This window comes from Oncorhynchus keta, chromosome 27 (assembly GCF_023373465.1).
Source record: "Oncorhynchus keta strain PuntledgeMale-10-30-2019 chromosome 27, Oket_V2, whole genome shotgun sequence".
NCBI lineage: Eukaryota > Metazoa > Chordata > Actinopteri > Salmoniformes > Salmonidae > Oncorhynchus > Oncorhynchus keta.
In genome coordinates this window covers 41,059,666-41,079,095 of record NC_068447.1, presented here as the reverse complement: position 1 = coordinate 41,079,095, position 19,430 = coordinate 41,059,666, and the positions used below count along the sequence as shown (strand labels likewise).

Genomic DNA, 19,430 nt, shown 5'->3' with positions numbered 1-19,430 from the left:
ACATTTAGTGTTAGATACATCACAGGCACCAAAGATGAATTTGAAAAGGCTGCATGGTCTTGATTTCTATGCTGCAGTGCCACTGCATGGTGTCTTGTGACAAAAATCTAATTTGAGAGACTGTTGGACTAGAAGTCTCAAATGTTGGATTGAACAGCCTATCATCAGTCATGTAATAAAAAGATGTAGTCAACACTATGATGCACAGACACTTGAGGAACGCTTTAGGTGTTTCAGTACGTTGGAGCTTGTGTAAGTATGTCTGTGCAAGTATGTGTATGTATATGGTGTGTATGTATATGGATGTGTACAGTGATGGTACTGTACATGCATGCATTTCAAGGGTGTGATCTGTGCATTTTATTGACAGAACAGAATGAGTGTTATACTGTCACCTAGAGTCAGATAATGATGCTTTTCATTGCTAGGGGTCTCCATCTACTGTTCAGACTAAGCCACTGCGATTCCTTGGGAAGGACATACTACAGGAAATATCAATTCAGAGCCGAATCACTGTGTCCAGTAAAGATGCAGGGTCTTGATTTGAGCCAGTTTGCTACAGCAGGAAAATACTCCTGCAGCAGCAGGAAATGTGATGTTATATGTGGATTATAATTCATGGACATTTTCTGTAGTGGTTGATAAAAAAAATGAAATGTAAGGGAAATTACAATCTTCAGACGCCTTTTTAAACCTCAAATACAATTAAGGTGTTACATTTCCTGCCTTGCACTTGTATATGATTGATGCTTCGTGTCTAGCAACAGCTTGAAGCAAAACACTTCTAACTTATATTTTGATATCAGAGATGGTTTAATGTTCTTGGTAATGCCCTGGTTGAATGTATTCATGGTAATGTGCTGCTCTCTCCTATAGGTCCACATCCTTCACAAAGTGGTGAAATAGAAAAGGTAAGTGTTATCCAAGTACGGTACCTGCTTAAGCCACTTGATGCAGTAAGCTAATAATGACTTCCACTTACATTTACCCACACCTGTTTAAATCTGAGAAATATGTAGAGCTGCTTACATAATGCATTCATATTCATACAGATAGATACTGTATGATGGAAGGAGTCGGGTAGAGAGAGTTATTACTGAAGCTGCTGTGCTGTCTGGGTGATACAGCGACAGCAGTACCACATATAGTGCTCTAAAGCCATACATTATGGCGCATGATGTGTATGCTGCTATGCGGCAGAACTAATAGACCATGATGTGAATCAGTAAAGTTTAGACTCGACTGTGGCGGCCTTGGGTTTTTCACTTTACGAGGAGAGGAGAGGAGGTGGATCTGCAATGAAACACAAACCCAACATAGAATGTATTTTTACAATTTGACAGATACTGCATACATAGTCACACAGTTGCTTCAAACCACTGTCTAAGTGACTTGGAAAGAGACCGTCCTTGTTTAACAATATCATTATATAATGACATGATATTATGTGACATATAATATGTTTTGCTTCTGGCTTCATGCTGCATCAGTGACCTCAATCTTCTATGATATCCACACGTGTTGTAGCTACTCTAATAGGCTAGAAAGGGTCTTCTAACATCAACCATGGGCTTCTCTTACTGCCATTTAATATGTAGGCTCTCTCCTTGTATACAGTAGTTACTGTATTTATCAATGTATAGTTGCTGTATTTATGACTGTATAGTTTCTGTATTCATCAATGTATCCTCTTTTTAGGCACCCTGCCGCAAGCTGCTCAATAGTGTTCTGCGGGGTATTGAGCTCACTATCTTTCAGTCTGATCGTGACATCTATATCCCCAACTGTGACACTCGGGGCTTCTACAGGAAAAAGCAGGTAGTTATAGCGCAGCGCGGCTGTTGACGTGAATATTTGCCTGTGTATGAATAGTATATGTGTTTTTTGAGATCAATAGAGTGGCAAGCTATTTGGGCTCCCGAGTGGCGCAGCGGTCTAAGGCACTGCATCTCAGCGCTAGAGGCGTCACCTCAGTCCCTGGTTCAATTCCAGGCTGTATCACGACCAGCCATGATTGGGAGTCCCATAGGGAGGCGCACAATTGGCCCAGCGTCGTTAGGGTTTGGCTGGGGTAGGCCGTCGTTGTAAATAAGAATTTGTTCTTAACTGATTTGCCCAGTTAAATAAAGGTTAATCAATATTTTTTTATTCCTCTTTTCAATTGCATGCTCTCTCTCTATTCAATTCAGCCCCAAAATGGCTTTGGATAAAGGACATTGCTTCCAGGCCCTCTAGGCTGTGGGCATGCAAACAATAGTTATGTGGTATGATGACATATTATCTTTCTCTATCCTGTCACACAACACAGTGTCGCTCCTCCAAGGGTATGCAGCGTGGCCACTGTTGGTGTGTGGATGAGCTGGGTACTGCCTTGCCCTCACGTGCCAGCGAAGACGGCACTTTACCATGCGATGGAGAGTGAGAGAGGTCCTTGTCCCAAAATGTTGAGCCTAGAGGAGGGGGAGTAAGGGGAGGAGGAGGTGGTGGAGGCAGAGGAGAAGGAGGAGGGGGAGGAGGAGGATGAGGAGGAGGGGGAGGGAAGGGGAGGAGGAGGAGGCAGAGGAGGAAGAAGGGGAGTAAGGGGAGGAGGTGGAAGAGGAGGAGGGGGAGTAAGGGGGGGAGGAGGAGGAGCAGGAGGAGGAGGAGGAGAGGGGGTGACTTTAGCTTGTACTAGACACTGCCTGGACAGGAGACACCAGGGATTAAACCACTTCCTATGGAAATTACCCCAAATTAGTTTACTGTCCTCTAGTCAAGAAACAGCCTAACAAAGACACATACCTACAGTACAGTACTATAGTGGCAACATCCAGCTGAATGTTCAACAGTTTGCAGCAGCAGTACCAGTCTTCTGAATCATTCAGTGTGACAACGTGCAGTAGCTTATCTATCTCACATTACTGCTTTGTTACTCACTGCCTCAACTAACTGATATCAAAGCTGTATTTCTCAATATTGAATTCCCTGGCTCTTGTCCTGGCTTCGTCTGTTTGTATGTTCGTTGTAGATTTTCTGTTTTATAGGATAGCTCACACTGCCTGTGTTTGTTATTAAAGGCCCAATGCAGCCGTTTTTATCTCAATATCAAATCATTTCTGGGTAACAATTACTGTGATTGTTTTCAATTGCAATTTCTCAAGCAGAACTTTAGCTAGGACTGTCTGGGAGTGGTCTGAGTGTGGAGGGAAAAACTGAAACCTAGTTATTTGAACTCTCTTATTGGCCTATTAAGTAATTTACCACCAGGCAGGCTAAAACTCTATCCCACCAAAACAATCTGAAATTTCAGGCGGTCTGGTCAACCAGCTCTTACACTAAAAGGGCATTATCATAATTTTCATAATTTTACAGTATAATTCCAAACTCATAGTGTGGAAATATATTTTTTTAAACACAGTTAAATCCCATTTTTGACTGCACTGGGCCTTTATCTAAGTGGGCTGAAATACTGTTACGCTGGTGTTGGTGTGACACAATGTTTGAAAACGTGTCTCCGTCACCATCCTCTCTCCCTTTCTCCAAAGATACACTGACATTATGATACTTAATTCAATTGATGAAAATTCCTTTTCTATTTAATTTATTTTGGAGTATGAATTTCCATGCAGCACTGCTTGAATTTTACACTTATCCTATAATCGTGTCAGAAAAATAGTTAGGCTATGTGAAACAGTCCATTGTTGTTGAAATGACGTTCTGACTGCTCTAATAGTTGATTGTTTGTACATATGTTGGATTTTTGTGGTTGACAGTGTGTGTTCTGAAGTGGCAGACAAAAAAAAAGCTTATGGCTGTTACCCTTTTCAAGAAGTTGTTAAGCATATTTTTATACACGTCAATATAATATTTTATATATAAATTGTTGGTTTATGTAATGAACTACAATGCCATGTATTTTTATATTGTCAGCAGTTTTTTTTATTTAAAAACAGAGGTTATTTTATTTATTTGCTAGGGAGAGCATTGTGTTTTGGACGCGGTAGCACCCTCATGGAGAATCTCACCACACACATCTGAGCTATTCAACTGCTGTACATGTTATGATTTTTGTTCATTTTCTTTCAATTTTATTTATACTTTGACCATTTAATATTGGAATGTATCATGATAATGTTTTGCTTATGGCATACCCTACTACAATGCTAATTTTGGTCAATTAAGTTTGAATATGTTACAGTTACTTACTTGTCTTTGAATTGTGTGATAAACTGTGTGATTAGATCATTTCTATTTCTCACCCATCTTGTTGTGCCAATGTATGTGCTGTGATGGTAGGGCCATGCACAGGGGGCCTATATTTACATAGCCTAAAATTTAAAAAATGATATCAAAATGAATAACAATAAATACATATATTAATATAAAAAAAGAGCATTACTGTGTGTTTTATTTGTGAGCTTCGCCAGTGCAGTAGCTGTAGTGGTATCGGATCTCATTCATTTTACAAAGCTGCTTAGTCATAGTCACTATCTGAAGCACTGCACAGGTGTTGCACAGCTACTCTGCTAGCCACTGTTCTCTTATGTCAGCTGAGCTGATTTAAAATGACTGTTAATAAGATATAATAACTGTCTCTGTCCATATCACGTTAAGATAAACCAACAAGTTAAAGATGAACCAACACGTTATTAACATGTATGTAGTAGGATTGAATAGGCATTAGTATGACTTAGGTTTTCTCCCATGCCTAGGGGATGCAAAGGACAATTTGTTCCAGCATCTACAGTATACAAGGACACATGCCTGTTTCCAAGGAAACAGCATAGAATATCCTATTTGTCAATGCATACGAATTTGAAATGCAGGTCTCGCAGAGGATGATGCAGGAAAGTAAGCAGTGTCCTTTGTTAAATCACACCACATGTCCTACTTCTGTATCTAGGGTGGTTACATTTGCTATTCTTAGGAAAGTGAATATACGAGACATCCTATAGCTACCCTCTCTGTGCACAGAATTAACCATCTAAATGTGCTCAGATGGAAGACATCAAAATGCTATGTAATTAACATTGCTCGTAATATATCCTATATAAGAGCATGGTTTATATGCAGACATAAAGACAAGATATATTCAACTAAAGCCCAATGTGATGATGATCAGTATGGGTTAATAATGTCGATTCCACCAAATGTATGCATTTAAACATGCAGAATGTAATCTATTTATGTTGCAATGCTGTAGTTATTAGTGGCCCGAAGCATATGAGAGATGGCATGTCAGAAGTAATGACAGAGTGGAGGGTGTGTGTCCCAAATGGCACCCTATTCCCTGTAGTACACGATATGGTGCCCTGGTCAAAAGCCATGCACTGGTGCACTATAGGGGTCCTGTTCAAAAGTAGTGCACTAAATAGGGAATAGTGTCATCTGCGATGCACACACCTCATGACATTGGAGCTGCTCTAAGGCCAGTGATGGTGAAAATAAGGGGAGAACACCAGGCAAGGGTAACAACGCTAATACAATTATGCAAAATTGGGAAACTAACCTTAATCTTATGGATCCCTTGTCATGTTTCAGTTTGAGTAGGTCTGCACAGTTAATAAGCAGAGAGATGAGAGTGTATCATGTGAATCATTCGGACAACACACTTGTTTCAGTCAAATTTAGTCATAGGCACTGCTGTGGCTGAGATAGGTAGATGAGGGCTGCAACTTTTCTAGTGAGAAAATTCCTCTATGATCAATTCATCAAAAAGTGTCATGTTTGTCTTCTATGGAATTTATCTTTGGAAAGCTGCACATATGCAGGATTTAGCTCCTTTACTTTCATAGTCGAACTTTATTCTCCTTATAGGAAAGCTCTGCATTGCAACAGTGTAGCAGAACTGTGAGGAAAGCTCTAGTATCCCATTACGGTTAGTCACTAGTCAGTAACATTTTATATGAAAGAAATGGACAAGTTTCCGCCTATAAGATCACATGACATGATTGTAACATCTCTTTGGCTTTTCACAACTGTCCATCACCTGAACACACAGGTGGACCAACACAACCGGGGTCAGCAGTTCAGTTCCTCAATATTTTTTTTGAGACTACCTGGACTGGAATATATCTGAAGAAGACTAGTTTGGAATCTAAAATCAGTGTTAAAACAAGCACAAATGTAGGCTAATATTGATCTGAATTCAGACGGGATTGCTCCGGTAACATTACGCAGTGACACCGGGAAGTCAGTTTGCGAAATATCAGAATCGGTAGAAAAAAAAACAAAGTTCACACGCAAGGCAAAGCCAGGCAAGCGCTACGATGGCGTCCAGCAGCAACGCTGTTTCCAGTCCTATGGTGATATTGGCTCCAAAAACTAAAACCAAAAAGAAACATTTTGTGCAGCAAAAGGTGAAGGTCTTTCGTGCCAGTGGCCCAGTCTTGAGCGTTTTTATGTGGGGTGTAAATCATTCGGTGAGTATTAAACGTTATGTTTTCAATGTTAGCTAGTTAGGTCATCTAGAATAACTATCTACAGTAGCTAGATACTTCAGTTAGCTGTAGTTAGTTAGCTAGGTAGCTAGCTAGTTATCAAACCTAGCTGTCAGTGTAGCTAACTGACTAATTTATGCGCATTCAGTAGAAATGTAACATGAACTAAACAAACCGTTCCGATAACATGTTAAATGGGTTCATGTCTGGTTGATTGCTAAACGCGTTGGCTAGAATTGTTTGTGTCAGTAACACTAGCAGCAGGCTAACTAACCAACTTGCTGCTGGCTACTAGCGAACTATCAGCTGACACTGAAGTGTGTCGCGTCATGGACTGTGTGTTGTATGGGCTTTGCTGATAGAAAAGTTAGCCAGTGTGGTCCCTAATGACCGGGCTACAGGGCAGGCTGTCATAAAAATAATTTCCATCTTGTTTGCCATCTATTAACTGCATTTTTAACCCTAATGATGATCCCATATTATGTGTTTTCCCATTATGAAAGCCTAGTAACATTAGCTAATGGGAGTACCGTACTTATTTCTGTTTGTCTGCAGATTAATGACCTAAACCAAGTGCCTGTTCCTGTCATGCTGCTGCCTGACGACTTCAGAGCAAACACTAAGATCAAAGTCAACAACCACCTCTTCAACAAGTAATGTTTGAGCACTCTTGTCAATACTGTTTCTCTCATATATAATATATATATATATATATATATACATATACATATACATACATACATACATAATTAGCCTATGTCACTAAATGAGTTACATATTCTCATCTTGCACCTATGGCAAAAAGTAAGAAATTATTTTGGTATGTTACACCGGGAAGGAATGGCAAGAGGGAGAGTAAACACTGCAAGTCGTTGAGAATTTGTTCAACATTCCCTTGCAGAGAGAATCTACCTGGACATTTTAAGTTTAAAGAATACTGTCCCCAAGTGTTCCGCAATCTTCGGGAGCGCTTCGGAATTGAGGATCTTGACTACCAGGTATGAGTGTTGCTATGTTTGACACAACTTTGGAAACTCCCACTAGCCCATACCTTCACCCATCCAATGCTTTTAGATGTGTGTGTGAAGTAGTGACCAGTGCAGACTTCAGAAGAAAGGAGATGTTATTGGGACACACCGATGGACAAGGCGAATGACTATTAAAACAATAAATATTAAGTTTATCATCGTGCAGTTGATTTTCAAGCACACCTGTTTTCTCTCTCATCCCTGTAGGTGTCGTTGACCCGCAGCCCTCCTGTAAGAGGTGGGGACACCCAGGGGGAGGGGATCCTCCTGACCTCCTACGACCGCACGCTGGTCATAAAGCAGATCTCTAGTGAGGACGTGGCAGACATGCACAGCATCCTGTCTGAATACCACCAGGTAATGTAATGACATCCAGGCTGTGGGCAGCTGAATTAACCTCTGTTAAAAGCCTGTGGATGGCACCATATTCCCGTTATAGTTCGCTACTGTTGACCAGAGCCCTATGGGTGACATTTGTGATACAGTCCAAGTGAGGGTAAAGGTTGCGCTTTATCTTGGTGAAGTTTTGCAATGCTTTACTGGTTCAAATGAACAGTGCATTTGATAAACAAAAACTTTGGTTGGATGCGTCAAAAGCATTACAACCTTGTGTGCTTCCTAGAATTGCAAATTAGCATCTTATACTTTGTCTCATGGTCTGTACTCTGGTGATACTGCAGTATTTTATTGTAATAGGGTGTTATTATGACTGTTCATCCATGCCTCATGTTTTGCACGACTAGGCGAGGAGAGACAATATTTGGAGATGCATTGGTCAGCATGCTTTTTCACATCAGTTTCGCAGCTATTCTAATTGAACTTGGCATTAATCAATTTGGGCTAAAGAGAGGGAAAATATTTTGGCATACATTTCATTTGAAAGCCTTGGACTCGCTATTCCATTCACCAGATGTGAATTTCTGGTTAGCAGAGGAACGAGTTGCCTTGCTCGTGTTCAAAATGGTGTCTCGAATTAGGCCATCCTTGTCCATAATCATATTCATTATACTTTTTTTTTAAAGGCTAAACTGATCCTACATCAGCACTCTGACCTTGAGGCCCTGGTTATTTAAACAGCCGTATTAGGCTAGAGTGTATTTGCTTGCGTGGGTCATTTGTGACTGAATGAATAGATTATTATAATTATTATCATCTGAGCAGCAGAGCTCTTGAGTCTGCAGTGCTACTGCAATTTAACATTTTTACGTCTCTATTGTTGGATCCCAAATGGCCCATCGGGCTCTGGTCAAAAGCAGACCTGCCAACCTGAACACATTTTGCATACCATGCATGCAATTCGAGGTCAAAGTATGCTGGTACAAAAAACGACCCTAAAATATGCAAAAATAGTCTTCTAGTTGGCACATTTAGTATTTTTTGACTCAACCGTCTGAAGTTGGAGTTGAGCTAATCCGAGGATTTGGGCGAGGACAAATTATCTCTGCCGCATTGTCAGTTGGTAAATTCAGAGCATTTCACTCTCGGAGCGTTCAGAACGCACACTGGACTCTCTGGCCAAGGAGTAGGGTTGATCCGAGCGTTCTGACCTCACAACAGCGGTCAAGCACCCAAGCTAACTTGCTAATGTTGGCTAGCTTGTTGGCTACTTCTAGACACAATTGAGAGCACACCTCACTCTGGCCATTTTACTCACACTTGCAGAGCTGGTTAGGCTGTTTTCATGTTATCCAGAGCGTTGGAGATTGCAACTGTGCTGCTGGCAACAATTTCATGCTGCTTTTTTTGCAAAAGTTTACCGACACGGTCCGTATTCAACGGGTGGTGAGAGTTTGTAAATTCATCAGTTATTCTGCGCTCTGGCAGTCAGATTAGAGTGCTCTAAAATCAGAGTAGATGGCCAGAGTGAATTTACGAACGCACCCAAAGCAAGAACACTTTCTGGCCTTGTTGGATTAGCTCAGGCACGGAGGTCTGTAACAAGCTCCTATAGGCCTAGTTCAGTTGTTTCATAGTCTAAATAGCCTACAGTAAACTGGACTTGTACATTGCATCCAGTAATTGAATTATTCAAAATGTTCTCCCCAAACTAAATTAAGCCAGTTTAAATGTTCACTGGTATCCACATAAAGAAAACTATTAATTAGAATAATCATTATCCCCTAAATTTAAGGTTTTCAAGGCTTAACCTTGAATATCTTGAGTGTCAACAGCTAGGTTTCCATCCAATTGGGGACAGATCTTCCTGCAAATATTCTATAATCCGCATGAAGAAAATGTTAATGTGCCGAATAAAAATCTAAAGTACAATGTGTTTTCCATCGGATCTTCAACTGTTGCGTTGAATAGAAAATGTGCCTATTCTGGTCTTAGTATGTCGGTTCTAGCCAACAGCTTGCAGATACAGTGCAGGTAGGGTGGTCTACCTGATGCGATTATTACGAATCTTCTCTGGTCTTCTCATCCACGCCCCTACTTTTTTTGTTTAAAGGTACAGTATCTGTGACCAACAGATGCAGATCTGTATTCCCAGTCATGTGAAATCCATAGATTAGGGCCTAATGCATTTATTTCAAGTGACTGATTTCCTCATATGAACTGTAACTCAGTAAAATCTTTGAAATTGTTTCATGTTGCATTTTATATTTTCGTTCAGTGTAATTTAAGACTCTAGGTTTCAGGAAATGTCAGTCATATGTTTTTCAAAAATGCTAAATGCTCCAACTTCCTGAGGGGGAAGTTGATTGACAGGACCTCCTTACCAAACCTTATGCCTACATCTGCACCACCTTGTCAGAAAATCCTAAGGAGAGCCCTAATTGTACATGTATTTCTAGTGAGCTACTGAAGAGCCGTCAATAATTACAAAGTACCCATAAGTCTATAACCTACCATTTATACTGAGCCAGTCTCCTGCCAACATCATTATTAGGAAGAAAAAAAAAAGCCATTTGCCTATGATTTGAGCAGTGTGGGTGTGGCATGCTCGCTGTTGTGGGGTCTGCAGAGCAGGGGGTGCCGCTGCCTCAATGAATTGGTACTCATTCTTCAAGGTTGTTAGGTCAGCAAAAGTAGTGCACAATGTAGGGTGCCATTTGGTACCTGGCTTATGTGTCCTGGGGGCATTGTTTAACTTGCATCCCATCCACATTGCCACTGCCGCTCACTTTGGCTCCATGCAGACCCCAAAGAATAGAAGCAGAGAATATAAATAGTACAGTAGTCTCTTCAAAGCATCATATATTTTGTTAGCATTCTGCTAGCTACATTGTGTTTCAGTCAGGAGACTCTGAATGAGGTCAGTTTAAAGTGTGTCCCTTTTTTAATAGATCAGTCTGCGTGGGGACACGTTTGTAACCTGGATAGAGAGAAAGAGGTGTCCCTCTTTCTCTCTATCCAAGACTGGGAGATGGAGAGAGCAGCTTGGTTGAAAAACAATATGAAAAACATTTCAATTTCATCTTCAACCAGGGGTGGAAGGAGTCATGTGAATGTACTTTGGACAGTACTGGTGCATGTTTTTTGACCACGACCCTATGGGTGCCATTTCAGACACAACCATAGTCTATTTGCCGTTCATTCTTTCCTGTCTTCTCCCTGGCTGCAGCACATAGTGAAGTGCCACGGCAGCACTCTGCTGCCCCAGTTCCTGGGGATGTACCGCGTGGGTGTGGAGAATGAGGAGACCTACCTGATCGTCATGAGGAACATGTTCAGTCACAGACTGGTGGTGCACAGGAAGTATGACCTTAAGGTGAGAGGGAGAGACTCACGCAAAAACACACACACACACACACACACACACACACACACCTAGATATACACAAACTGCCAGGTTTTCCAGAATTCTTGATTGGATGATTTTTGCTTATTCCGGGAATCTTCCAACCGGGATTTCTGTGAAACCTGGGCATTTAGGTAAAGTTACCCTAGACTCACCTGTTGTAAAATTCTTGTTTCATTAGCCACTTCATGATTTCCACTCAGAGGTCATATAATCCCTGATCTTGCCTATTAACCTGTTATTTTATTGATACTCAGGGCTCTCTGGTGTCTCGTGAAGCAAGTGACAAAGAGCGGGTAAGGAGACTAACAATGTGTATTTCACCCAAACATACACTACTGTTCAAAAGTTTGGGGTCACTTAGAAATGTCCTTGTTTTTGAAAGAAAATCTAATTTTTATGTCCATTAAAATAACATAAAATGTATCAGAAATACCGTGTAGACATTGTTAATGTTGTAAATGACTGTTGTAGCTGGAAATGGCTGATTTGTAATGGAATATCTACATAGGTGTACAGAGGCCCATTTATCAGCAACCGTCACTCCTGTGTTCCAATGTTAGCTAATCCAAGTTTATAATTTTTAAAGGCTCATTAGAAAACCCTTTTGCAATTATGTTAGCACAGCTGGAAACTGTTGTTCTGATTAAAGAAGCAATAAAACTGTCCTTTAGACTAGTTGAGTACCTGGAGCATCAGAATTGCACTGCACCTCCCACAGCAACTCGCCCAAGCCTTCCCCATTACTCCTTCTCTCAAATCCGTTCAACTGATGTTCTGAAAGGGCTGCAAAATCTGGACCCCTACAAATCAGCCGGGCGAGACAATCTGGACCCTTTCTTTCTAAAATTATCTGCCGAAATTGTTGCCACCCCTATTACTAGCCTGTTCAACCTCTCTTTCGTGTCGTCTGAGATTCCCAAAGATTGGAAAGCAGCTGCGGTCATCCCCCTCTTCAAAGGGGGGGACACGCTTGACCCAAACTGCTACAGACCTATATCTATCCTACCATGCCTTTCTAAGGTCTTCGAAAGCCAAGTCAACAAACGGATTACCGACCATTTCGAATCTCACCATACCTTCTCTGCTATGCAATCTGGTTTCAGAGCTGGTCATGGGTGCACCTCAGCCACGCTCAAGGTCATAAACGATATCTTAACCGCCATCGATAAGAAACATTACTGTGCAGCCGTATTCATTGATCTGGCCAAGGCTTTCGACTCTGTCAATCACCACATCCTCATCGGCAGACTCGACAGCCTTGGTTTCTCAAATGATTGCCTCGCCTGGTTCACTAACTACTTCTCTGATAGAGTTCAGTATGTCAAATCGGAGGGTCTGCTGTCCGGACCTCTGGCAGTCTCTTTTGGGGTGCCACAGGGTTCAAATCTTGGATCGACTCTCTTCTCTGTATACATCAATGAGGTCGCTTTTGCTGCTGGTCAGTCTCTGATCCATCTCTACGCAGACGACACCATTCTGTATACTTCTGGCCCTTCTTTGGACACTGTGTTAACAACCCTCCAGGCAAGCTTCAATGCCATACAACTCTCCTTCCGTGGCCTCCAATTGCTCTTAAATTTAATTAAAACTAAATGCATGCTCTTCAACCGATCGCTATCTGCACCTGTCCAACATCACTACTCTGGAGGGCTCTGACTTAGAATACGTGGACAACTACAAATACTTAGGTGTCTGGTTAGACTGTAAACTCTCCTTCCAGACCCATATTAAACATCTCCAATCCAAAGTTAAATCTAGAATTGGCTTCCTATTTCGCAACAAAGCATCCTTCACTCATGCTGCCAAACATACCCTTGTAAAACTGACCATCCTACCAATCCTCGACTTTGGCGATGTCATTTACAAAATAGCCTCCAATACCCTACTCAACAAATTGGATGCAGTCTATCACAGTGCAATCCGTTTTGTCACCAAAGCCCCATATACTACCCACCATTGCGACCTGTACGCGCTCGTTGGCTGGCCCTCGCTTCACACATTGAAGCAACGATACGCACCACATTGAGTATACGCAACGCTAGATAAACTAGTAATAACATCAACCATATGTAGTTAACTAGTGATTATGTTTTTTATGAGAAGTTTAATGCTAGCTAGCAACTTACCTTGGCTTACTGCATTCGCTTAACAGGCAGTCTCCTTGTGGAGTGCATTGAGAGGCAGGTGGTTAGAGCGTTGGACTAGTTAACTGTAAGGTTGCAAGATTGAATCCCCGGGGCTGACAAGGTGAAAATCTGTCGTTCTGCCCCTGAACGAGGCAATTAACCCACCGTTCCTAGGCCGTCATTGAAAATAAGAATGTGTTCTTAACTGACTTGACTAGTTAAATAAAGGAGTATATAAAAAGAAAATCTGCCAAATCGGTGTCCAAAAATACAGATTTCCGATTGTGAGAACTTGAAATCGGCCCTAATTAATCAGCCATTCCGACTAATTGGTCGACCTCTAGTCTACACTGTATTTCTGATCAAATTGATGTTAATTTTAATCGGCAGAAAATGTGATTTTCTTTCAAAAACAAGGACATTTCTAACTGACCCCAATCTTTTGAATATGGTAGTGTACATGTAAAATTGCCTTTCTTAGGGACTAGTCTTATTACGCACCCACAGTACATTTTCGAAATTCATGTCATTACTTTCTTTGGAAAATTCACATGCGTCTGTTTCAATGTTTCATAACTGTCCCTCAGGTAAAAGAGCTCCCCACCTACAAGGACATGGACTTCAGAAACAACATGCAGAAGGTGTACGTGAACGAGGAGCAGAAGGAGAAGGTCATGGAGAAACTCAACAGAGATGTGGAGGTAAGGTGACCTCCAAGGAACTCGAACTATAATTTGTGTTTTGATGTTTTCAGTTCTGGAACCTGCCTTCCTATTCTATTTTAAGAATCTACCACAAGGTGGTAGTATAAACATTGTTTGTTACCATGATATCATCATCTCCATCCATAGTAATTGTTTGGTGTGTCCACTGTAGTTTCTGGTCAAGCTAAAGATCATGGACTACAGCCTGCTGTTGGGTATTCACGACGTGGGGCGGGCTGAGAGGGAGGAGGAAGAAGGAGAGGAGCCGTCCAATGAGGAAGAGGGGGAGCCTGAGAACGGCCTGGCTCAGGCCCCTAACGTGGGCTCCTACGGTACGTCTCCTGAGGGCATCGCTGGCTACATGGCCTCCTGCAAGCCCCTGGAGCCCGGGGAATTTGACCCCTACGTGGATGTGTACGCCATGAGGAGTGCCCCTGGTGAGTTCCAGGCAAAGTTGTGAAATTACATGGTTGGGGTCAATTCATGCAATTGGATTCTCCATTTACCTACTGAATTGAATTCACTTATGATTTTACTCCTGTCCTTGATTTACAGCTACACTGCAATTTGGGTAATTTGTGTTTTTGAGCAGTGACTAATTTGCATCTCTCTCTGTTTCCCCCCTCAGGAGCCCCTCAGAGGGAGGTGTACTTCATGGGTCTGATAGACGTTCTGACACAGTACGACACCAAGAAGAAAGCCGCTCACGCAGCCAAAACTGTCAAGCATGGGGTGAGTGAAAAGGGAGAAGGAAGGGGGGTTAGTTAGGGTCTGTCCTATTATATATCATTTAGATTCAGAATGCTGGGAATATATTGAGAAATGAGCTTTCATTCCACCTTATGGTATTAGATGCAATGTAATTCTCATTGCATACTGTGTCCACTGCTTTTCTAACGTCATTCTCTGTTCGTAAATAATTGAGTAACCTAATCCCAATTGTCTTCCTTACCCTTGTTTTCCAATGTTGGGCTGATCACATCTGAGATTAGTATCTCGTGTTAGATACCTTAGTTGTTCAAATTCAACTGTAAAATGAGCATTTCATTGATACTTTTCATTCCTAATATGAGATGTTCAGTCTGACGTTATCCCTTCTCTATGCCTCTCTACAGGCTGGTGCTGAAATCTCTACTGTCCACCCAGAACAGTATGCCAAGCGATTTCGTGATTTCATCTCCAACATCTTTGCATAGCAGGACGTTTATAACCGCCACTGCTACTTCCCATTTAGATTTGAATCTTTTTTTTTTTAACTTTTGTTCTGCTACACATTTATATCATGAAACATTGCCCCCAAAAATGTACACACACAGATTATTTTAGTCTGATCTCACACCAGACTATTTCCATTGTTGTAATGTATTGCTGACTGATATTTATGAGAAGAATGTGATAAGCACTCGGACTGACTTTGGAGCCAAGGGTACTTAAGCTAATACTGCTGCTTGTCCTAGAGATGTTACACTGAAAAGGATTGATTAGACTTAATGGGACACCTGAGATTGATACATTGACTGATTTTTTTTTGTTGTTTGAATCCCCGATTGACCCTTTAACCCAGTCAGTTGAAATCCTGGGTCATGTCCATATTAAGCACCAGACAGGGGAAAAGGTTTGAAACAGGAAGGTACAACACCACCAATGACTAGATACTAACTACCTGAACTTGTCCAGTAAGAAATCATGGCTATTTTAGTGCTACTGAACACGACCCTGGATTGGTCCGATCTACTGAGTGAGTATGCTAATATGACTGGACATAGTAACATATCAGTGTAGTGAACCCTACAGTAAATATCAGAGCACTTTGTCTCAAAGGGAAAGCCTTGTGGGATTTAACATGAACGTCCCTCATCATCTCACTTTGGATCATATTGAGTCTGTTTCCCCTAGAATTTCAGCAGTGGGGGGGGCAAGGGTAGCTGGGGTGACGGGACATTCTAGCTGTTCCCATAGACTTCTAGTTATTGAGCCAATGACTTCTCTATTTAAAAGTGCTTCTGCAGAAATGATATATAAATGTTGCAGCGGTGGTTCCCTGCTGCTGAATGAATATAGTGGAAACATTGAGCATTTCGCTATCATGATTGGACTTGGGACCAGAACCAATTGTTGGACTGAAAGTGTTATTTTGAACATTGATTGCTGCACTTTTTTTTTTTTTTTTTTGCTCATCAAACAGCGTTTTTAAAAGAAGCACTTCTCAAGAATGATGGTGAATAAAAGTAGCTTGAGTGCCAGTCTGTCTGTGCTACCATACCGACTGCCTTTCACACATTGTCATGGCAAACATGTTTTGTCTTGACAGTGACAGCAATGGAGTTGGCAAGATCGCAAACAGATCTAGGACCAAACTAGAATTTAAGATCAGTAGAGATTGATGGTCTGTGCTTGTTCAAATTTGACTACTACTACTATTCGATACTCCATTGAAGAACCAGCTTGGTAATATGTGTTACTTGTAGAATATAGCACTACATTTCAGCTGCTTTATGCAATTCGATAGCCTTAAATGTGTGATCTCGAGTTTTCTACTATAGAAGTTGAATACACTGTTAGGGCTGAGGAGGTGCAGTAGGAATATGTGATGCCTTGTGACCATTGTGATTGCACAGCCTATATTTTTGCTAATCAGCTTTTGGACCAAAATATATTTTACAAAAGATTTTCTGAAACGTGTTGGAATATTTTTGTATATATTTTACATGAAAATGTAGACCTTGTGTAGACAAATCTTTCCTCATCTTCCTGTAGTGTAGGATACATAAAATCAGAGTTCAGGCGGCCAGGTCGGCTCAATGAAAACGGCTAACCAAGATGGAGGAAAGAGATTTATCCATACATCCATTACGTATGATGTGTGAATAGGGTGCCATTTGGGCCGGGACATGGAAGTTCAACCTTCCTGTTTACGCTCAGGATGAAACTGCTAGTTTGGTTGGTACCTGTACATCGGGGTTATTAATTCCTAGTGCATGTCAGTTGATAGGGCTGTGAGTTTGGTTAGGGGTACAGTTGATAGGGCTGTGCGTTTGGTTAGGGGTACAGTTGATAGGGCTGTGCGTTTGGTTAGGGGTACAGTTGATAGGGCTGTGCGTTTGGTTAGGGGTACAGTTGATAGGGCTGTGCGTTTGGTTAGGGGTACAGTTGATAGGGCTGTGCGTTTGGTTAGGGGTACAGTTGATAGGGCTGTGCGTTTGGTTAGGGGTACAGTTGATAGGGCTGTGCGTTTGGTTAGGGGTACAGTTGATAGGGCTGTGCGTTTGGTTCGGGTCATTTAAGTTTTTATGCTGGCTAGAGATAACAGGCAGGGCCCAACAGACTGGAGGAGGTCAAGGACAGGTTTATCCCCTCTTTCCAGAAGCCATAATTCTGCTGACAGACCTCTTCCTGTTGCTTTAGAAAAAGAGAGGAATTGACTACTCTTAACAAAGGGAAGCAAGCAGGATGGACAGAGCAATAGAAAAGATCACCCAAAAGCTGAGAAATGCTGACAACTTAGAGAGGGAAAGGAGAGTTGTGGCAGTTGAAACACTACGTTCCATTCACATCCCATTAATCTGCAATTAACATGAAGCTCAGCCAACACAAATGTTGTTCCTGTGCTTCTCAGTATCACAACGAGCCCTGGAAGGCTGTAGCCATTGAGCTCTTGAACAGAACATTGGTGCTGACTGCTCATTCATGTTTTGTGTATATTTAACCAGGATAGTCCACTTAGTTACAAAAGCCATTGCTTTACAGGGAGTCCTGAGTTCCATAAAATCAATAAAAACAAAAATATTATGTTAGAAATTAAATAGAACTGCTGCTGATGAGAACTAAAGTTATACCAACTAAGATGACAATGTGTTGTCAAAGGTATTTTGCAAGATTTTCCTCTCACCTAACCTGACAGGTGTTGACAACTTTATCTTAATCAGCAGTTTCAATCAGAAAACTGACCAGGGGTGGTTGATTTCCCTCCAAATTCATAGCACCAAGATCATAATTGTATATTTGCATATCAATGGCCTTAAGATGATCTTAGTGCCAGGAAGCTTTCAGGAAAATGACCCGTCTTAGATGAGACCACCCATTGAAATCTCAGTAAAGTCATTGCCTACAACTGGCTGCCAAGCTGCTGTTGAAGCAGTCCTTTCAAAGTGGGTGTTGAGACAAACCATCAGAGAGGGGGATAGGTTGGAAGGGGGTTTGGGTTAAAGGGCTTGCTTCCTCTGAGGTTTGATTTACCACAGGCTTCCTACGTCCCCCTACTCTCTCTTCCATTGACCACTCCTCTACAGCTAAGGGGGCTTCCTGGCATTGTCCTACCCTATTAACTTTTTTTTGTGTATCACACACCCTTCCATACCAACTAAACTGTTTTTGTGTTGTTTTTTTTGTACAGAAATGTAACCTTTACACTCGTGTATGGGCCTATATGGATAGGGCTACATTTAGATGTTTTTACAGAAGAAATATGAAAAGCATCAGTCTTTGGTGTGCTTTGTTGTGCTTATCAATGCACATGCAAAACAAAAAAATCCCCTATTCTTTATATAATAATTATTAGGTCATACAACATTTTTATTGTGGGTAAAGTTTCAAAAGCATTCTGTCATTACTTAATTGGATTGGTATGTTAATATAAAAGAAATAAAAATGACATTTGGTTAAGCAAATATTTAATCAGTCTTTCTCAAATGAAGGGAATGATGACAATCTTTGCGAGAGGTAGGGAATCTGACTTCATTGGTGCTCAACTCGCTGCTCAGACACTTCATTCAGGATAAATGGAGTTATCCCGAGTTAGCCTGCCACGGAGCAGGTTACTTTGAAGAATTTGTTGCCATATAAATTGAGATGAGATGAGCCATTTTCGTGCTACTGGTTTTCCCGATTTGAACTCCGTTGACCCAAGTTTTCTCGTTAACTCCTCAAACATGACTCATGTGGCCACACACCTCTCCAAAGTGCACAGTTCCTATGTAATTTCAATGCACTTTTATGACTCAATGAAGAGTCTTCAACCAAGGTGTATATATATGTTTTTAACCTCCTAGATGGTGCCGTTGAACTGTGCCGTTGAGGAACTAGGGAAAGCACACCTGTTGTTTTGTTTGGAACACAGCCCTGCATCCTCGACATCACACAATTACTGATGTTTACTCAATCCAAGAACTGTACGTTAAAAATTGCAATCAGAGTTAGGTGGGCATCATTTGAATGCTTGTTTTTTTGCCAACATGACTCGCTAAGTTATAAAATACAATCTTAGTGTTAGACTTTCACAAGGCGACTCAGAGAAACAGCTCATTTTGGTGCATATACAATACCGGTCAAAAGTTTTAGAACGCCTTCCCGTTCAAGGGTTTTTCTTTATTTGTACTATTGTCTACATTGTAGAATAATAGTGAAGACAT

The 19,430-nt window shown here is 41.3% G+C and overlaps 2 protein-coding genes across 4 annotated transcripts in view; both read left to right on the top strand.

Annotated features, from left to right (window-relative positions):
* igfbp6b (insulin-like growth factor binding protein 6b) overlaps positions 1-2,485 on the top strand; it is a 73,548-nt gene extending 71,063 nt beyond the window's left edge. For all 3 annotated transcript variants that reach the window (XM_035739145.2, XM_035739146.2, XM_035739144.2), the window contains 3 exons: positions 877-911; positions 1,699-1,818; positions 2,309-2,485. In XM_035739145.2, the coding sequence (XP_035595038.1) occupies positions 877-911; positions 1,699-1,818; positions 2,309-2,422 (269 nt within the window). In that variant the 3' untranslated portion in view covers positions 2,423-2,485. The remainder of the gene's footprint in view (positions 1-876; positions 912-1,698; positions 1,819-2,308) is intronic.
* Positions 2,486-5,955: 3,470 nt separating this feature from the next.
* Positions 5,956-17,495, top strand: pip4k2ca (phosphatidylinositol-5-phosphate 4-kinase, type II, gamma a). Its single transcript, XM_035739138.2, has 10 exons — positions 5,956-6,401; positions 6,975-7,072; positions 7,321-7,417; positions 7,655-7,804; positions 11,013-11,159; positions 11,447-11,485; positions 13,906-14,019; positions 14,195-14,459; positions 14,651-14,754; positions 15,138-17,495. The coding sequence occupies exons 1-10, from the start codon at positions 6,249-6,251 to the stop codon at positions 15,216-15,218; spliced, it is 1,248 nt and encodes a 415-aa protein (XP_035595031.1). The 5' UTR covers positions 5,956-6,248; the 3' UTR covers positions 15,219-17,495.
* The last annotated feature ends 1,935 nt before the right edge of the window (positions 17,496-19,430 follow it).

Coding starts and splice junctions, on each gene's coding strand:
- pip4k2ca (XM_035739138.2), top strand. CDS start 6,249: ATGGCGTCCAGCAGCAACGCTGTTTCCAGTCCTATGGTGATATTGGCT. Junction 7,073..7,320: donor AACAACCACCTCTTCAACAA/GTAATGTTTGAG, acceptor ATTCCCTTGCAG/AGAGAATCTACCTGGACATT. Junction 14,755..15,137: donor CCAAAACTGTCAAGCATGGG/GTGAGTGAAAAG, acceptor GCCTCTCTACAG/GCTGGTGCTGAAATCTCTAC.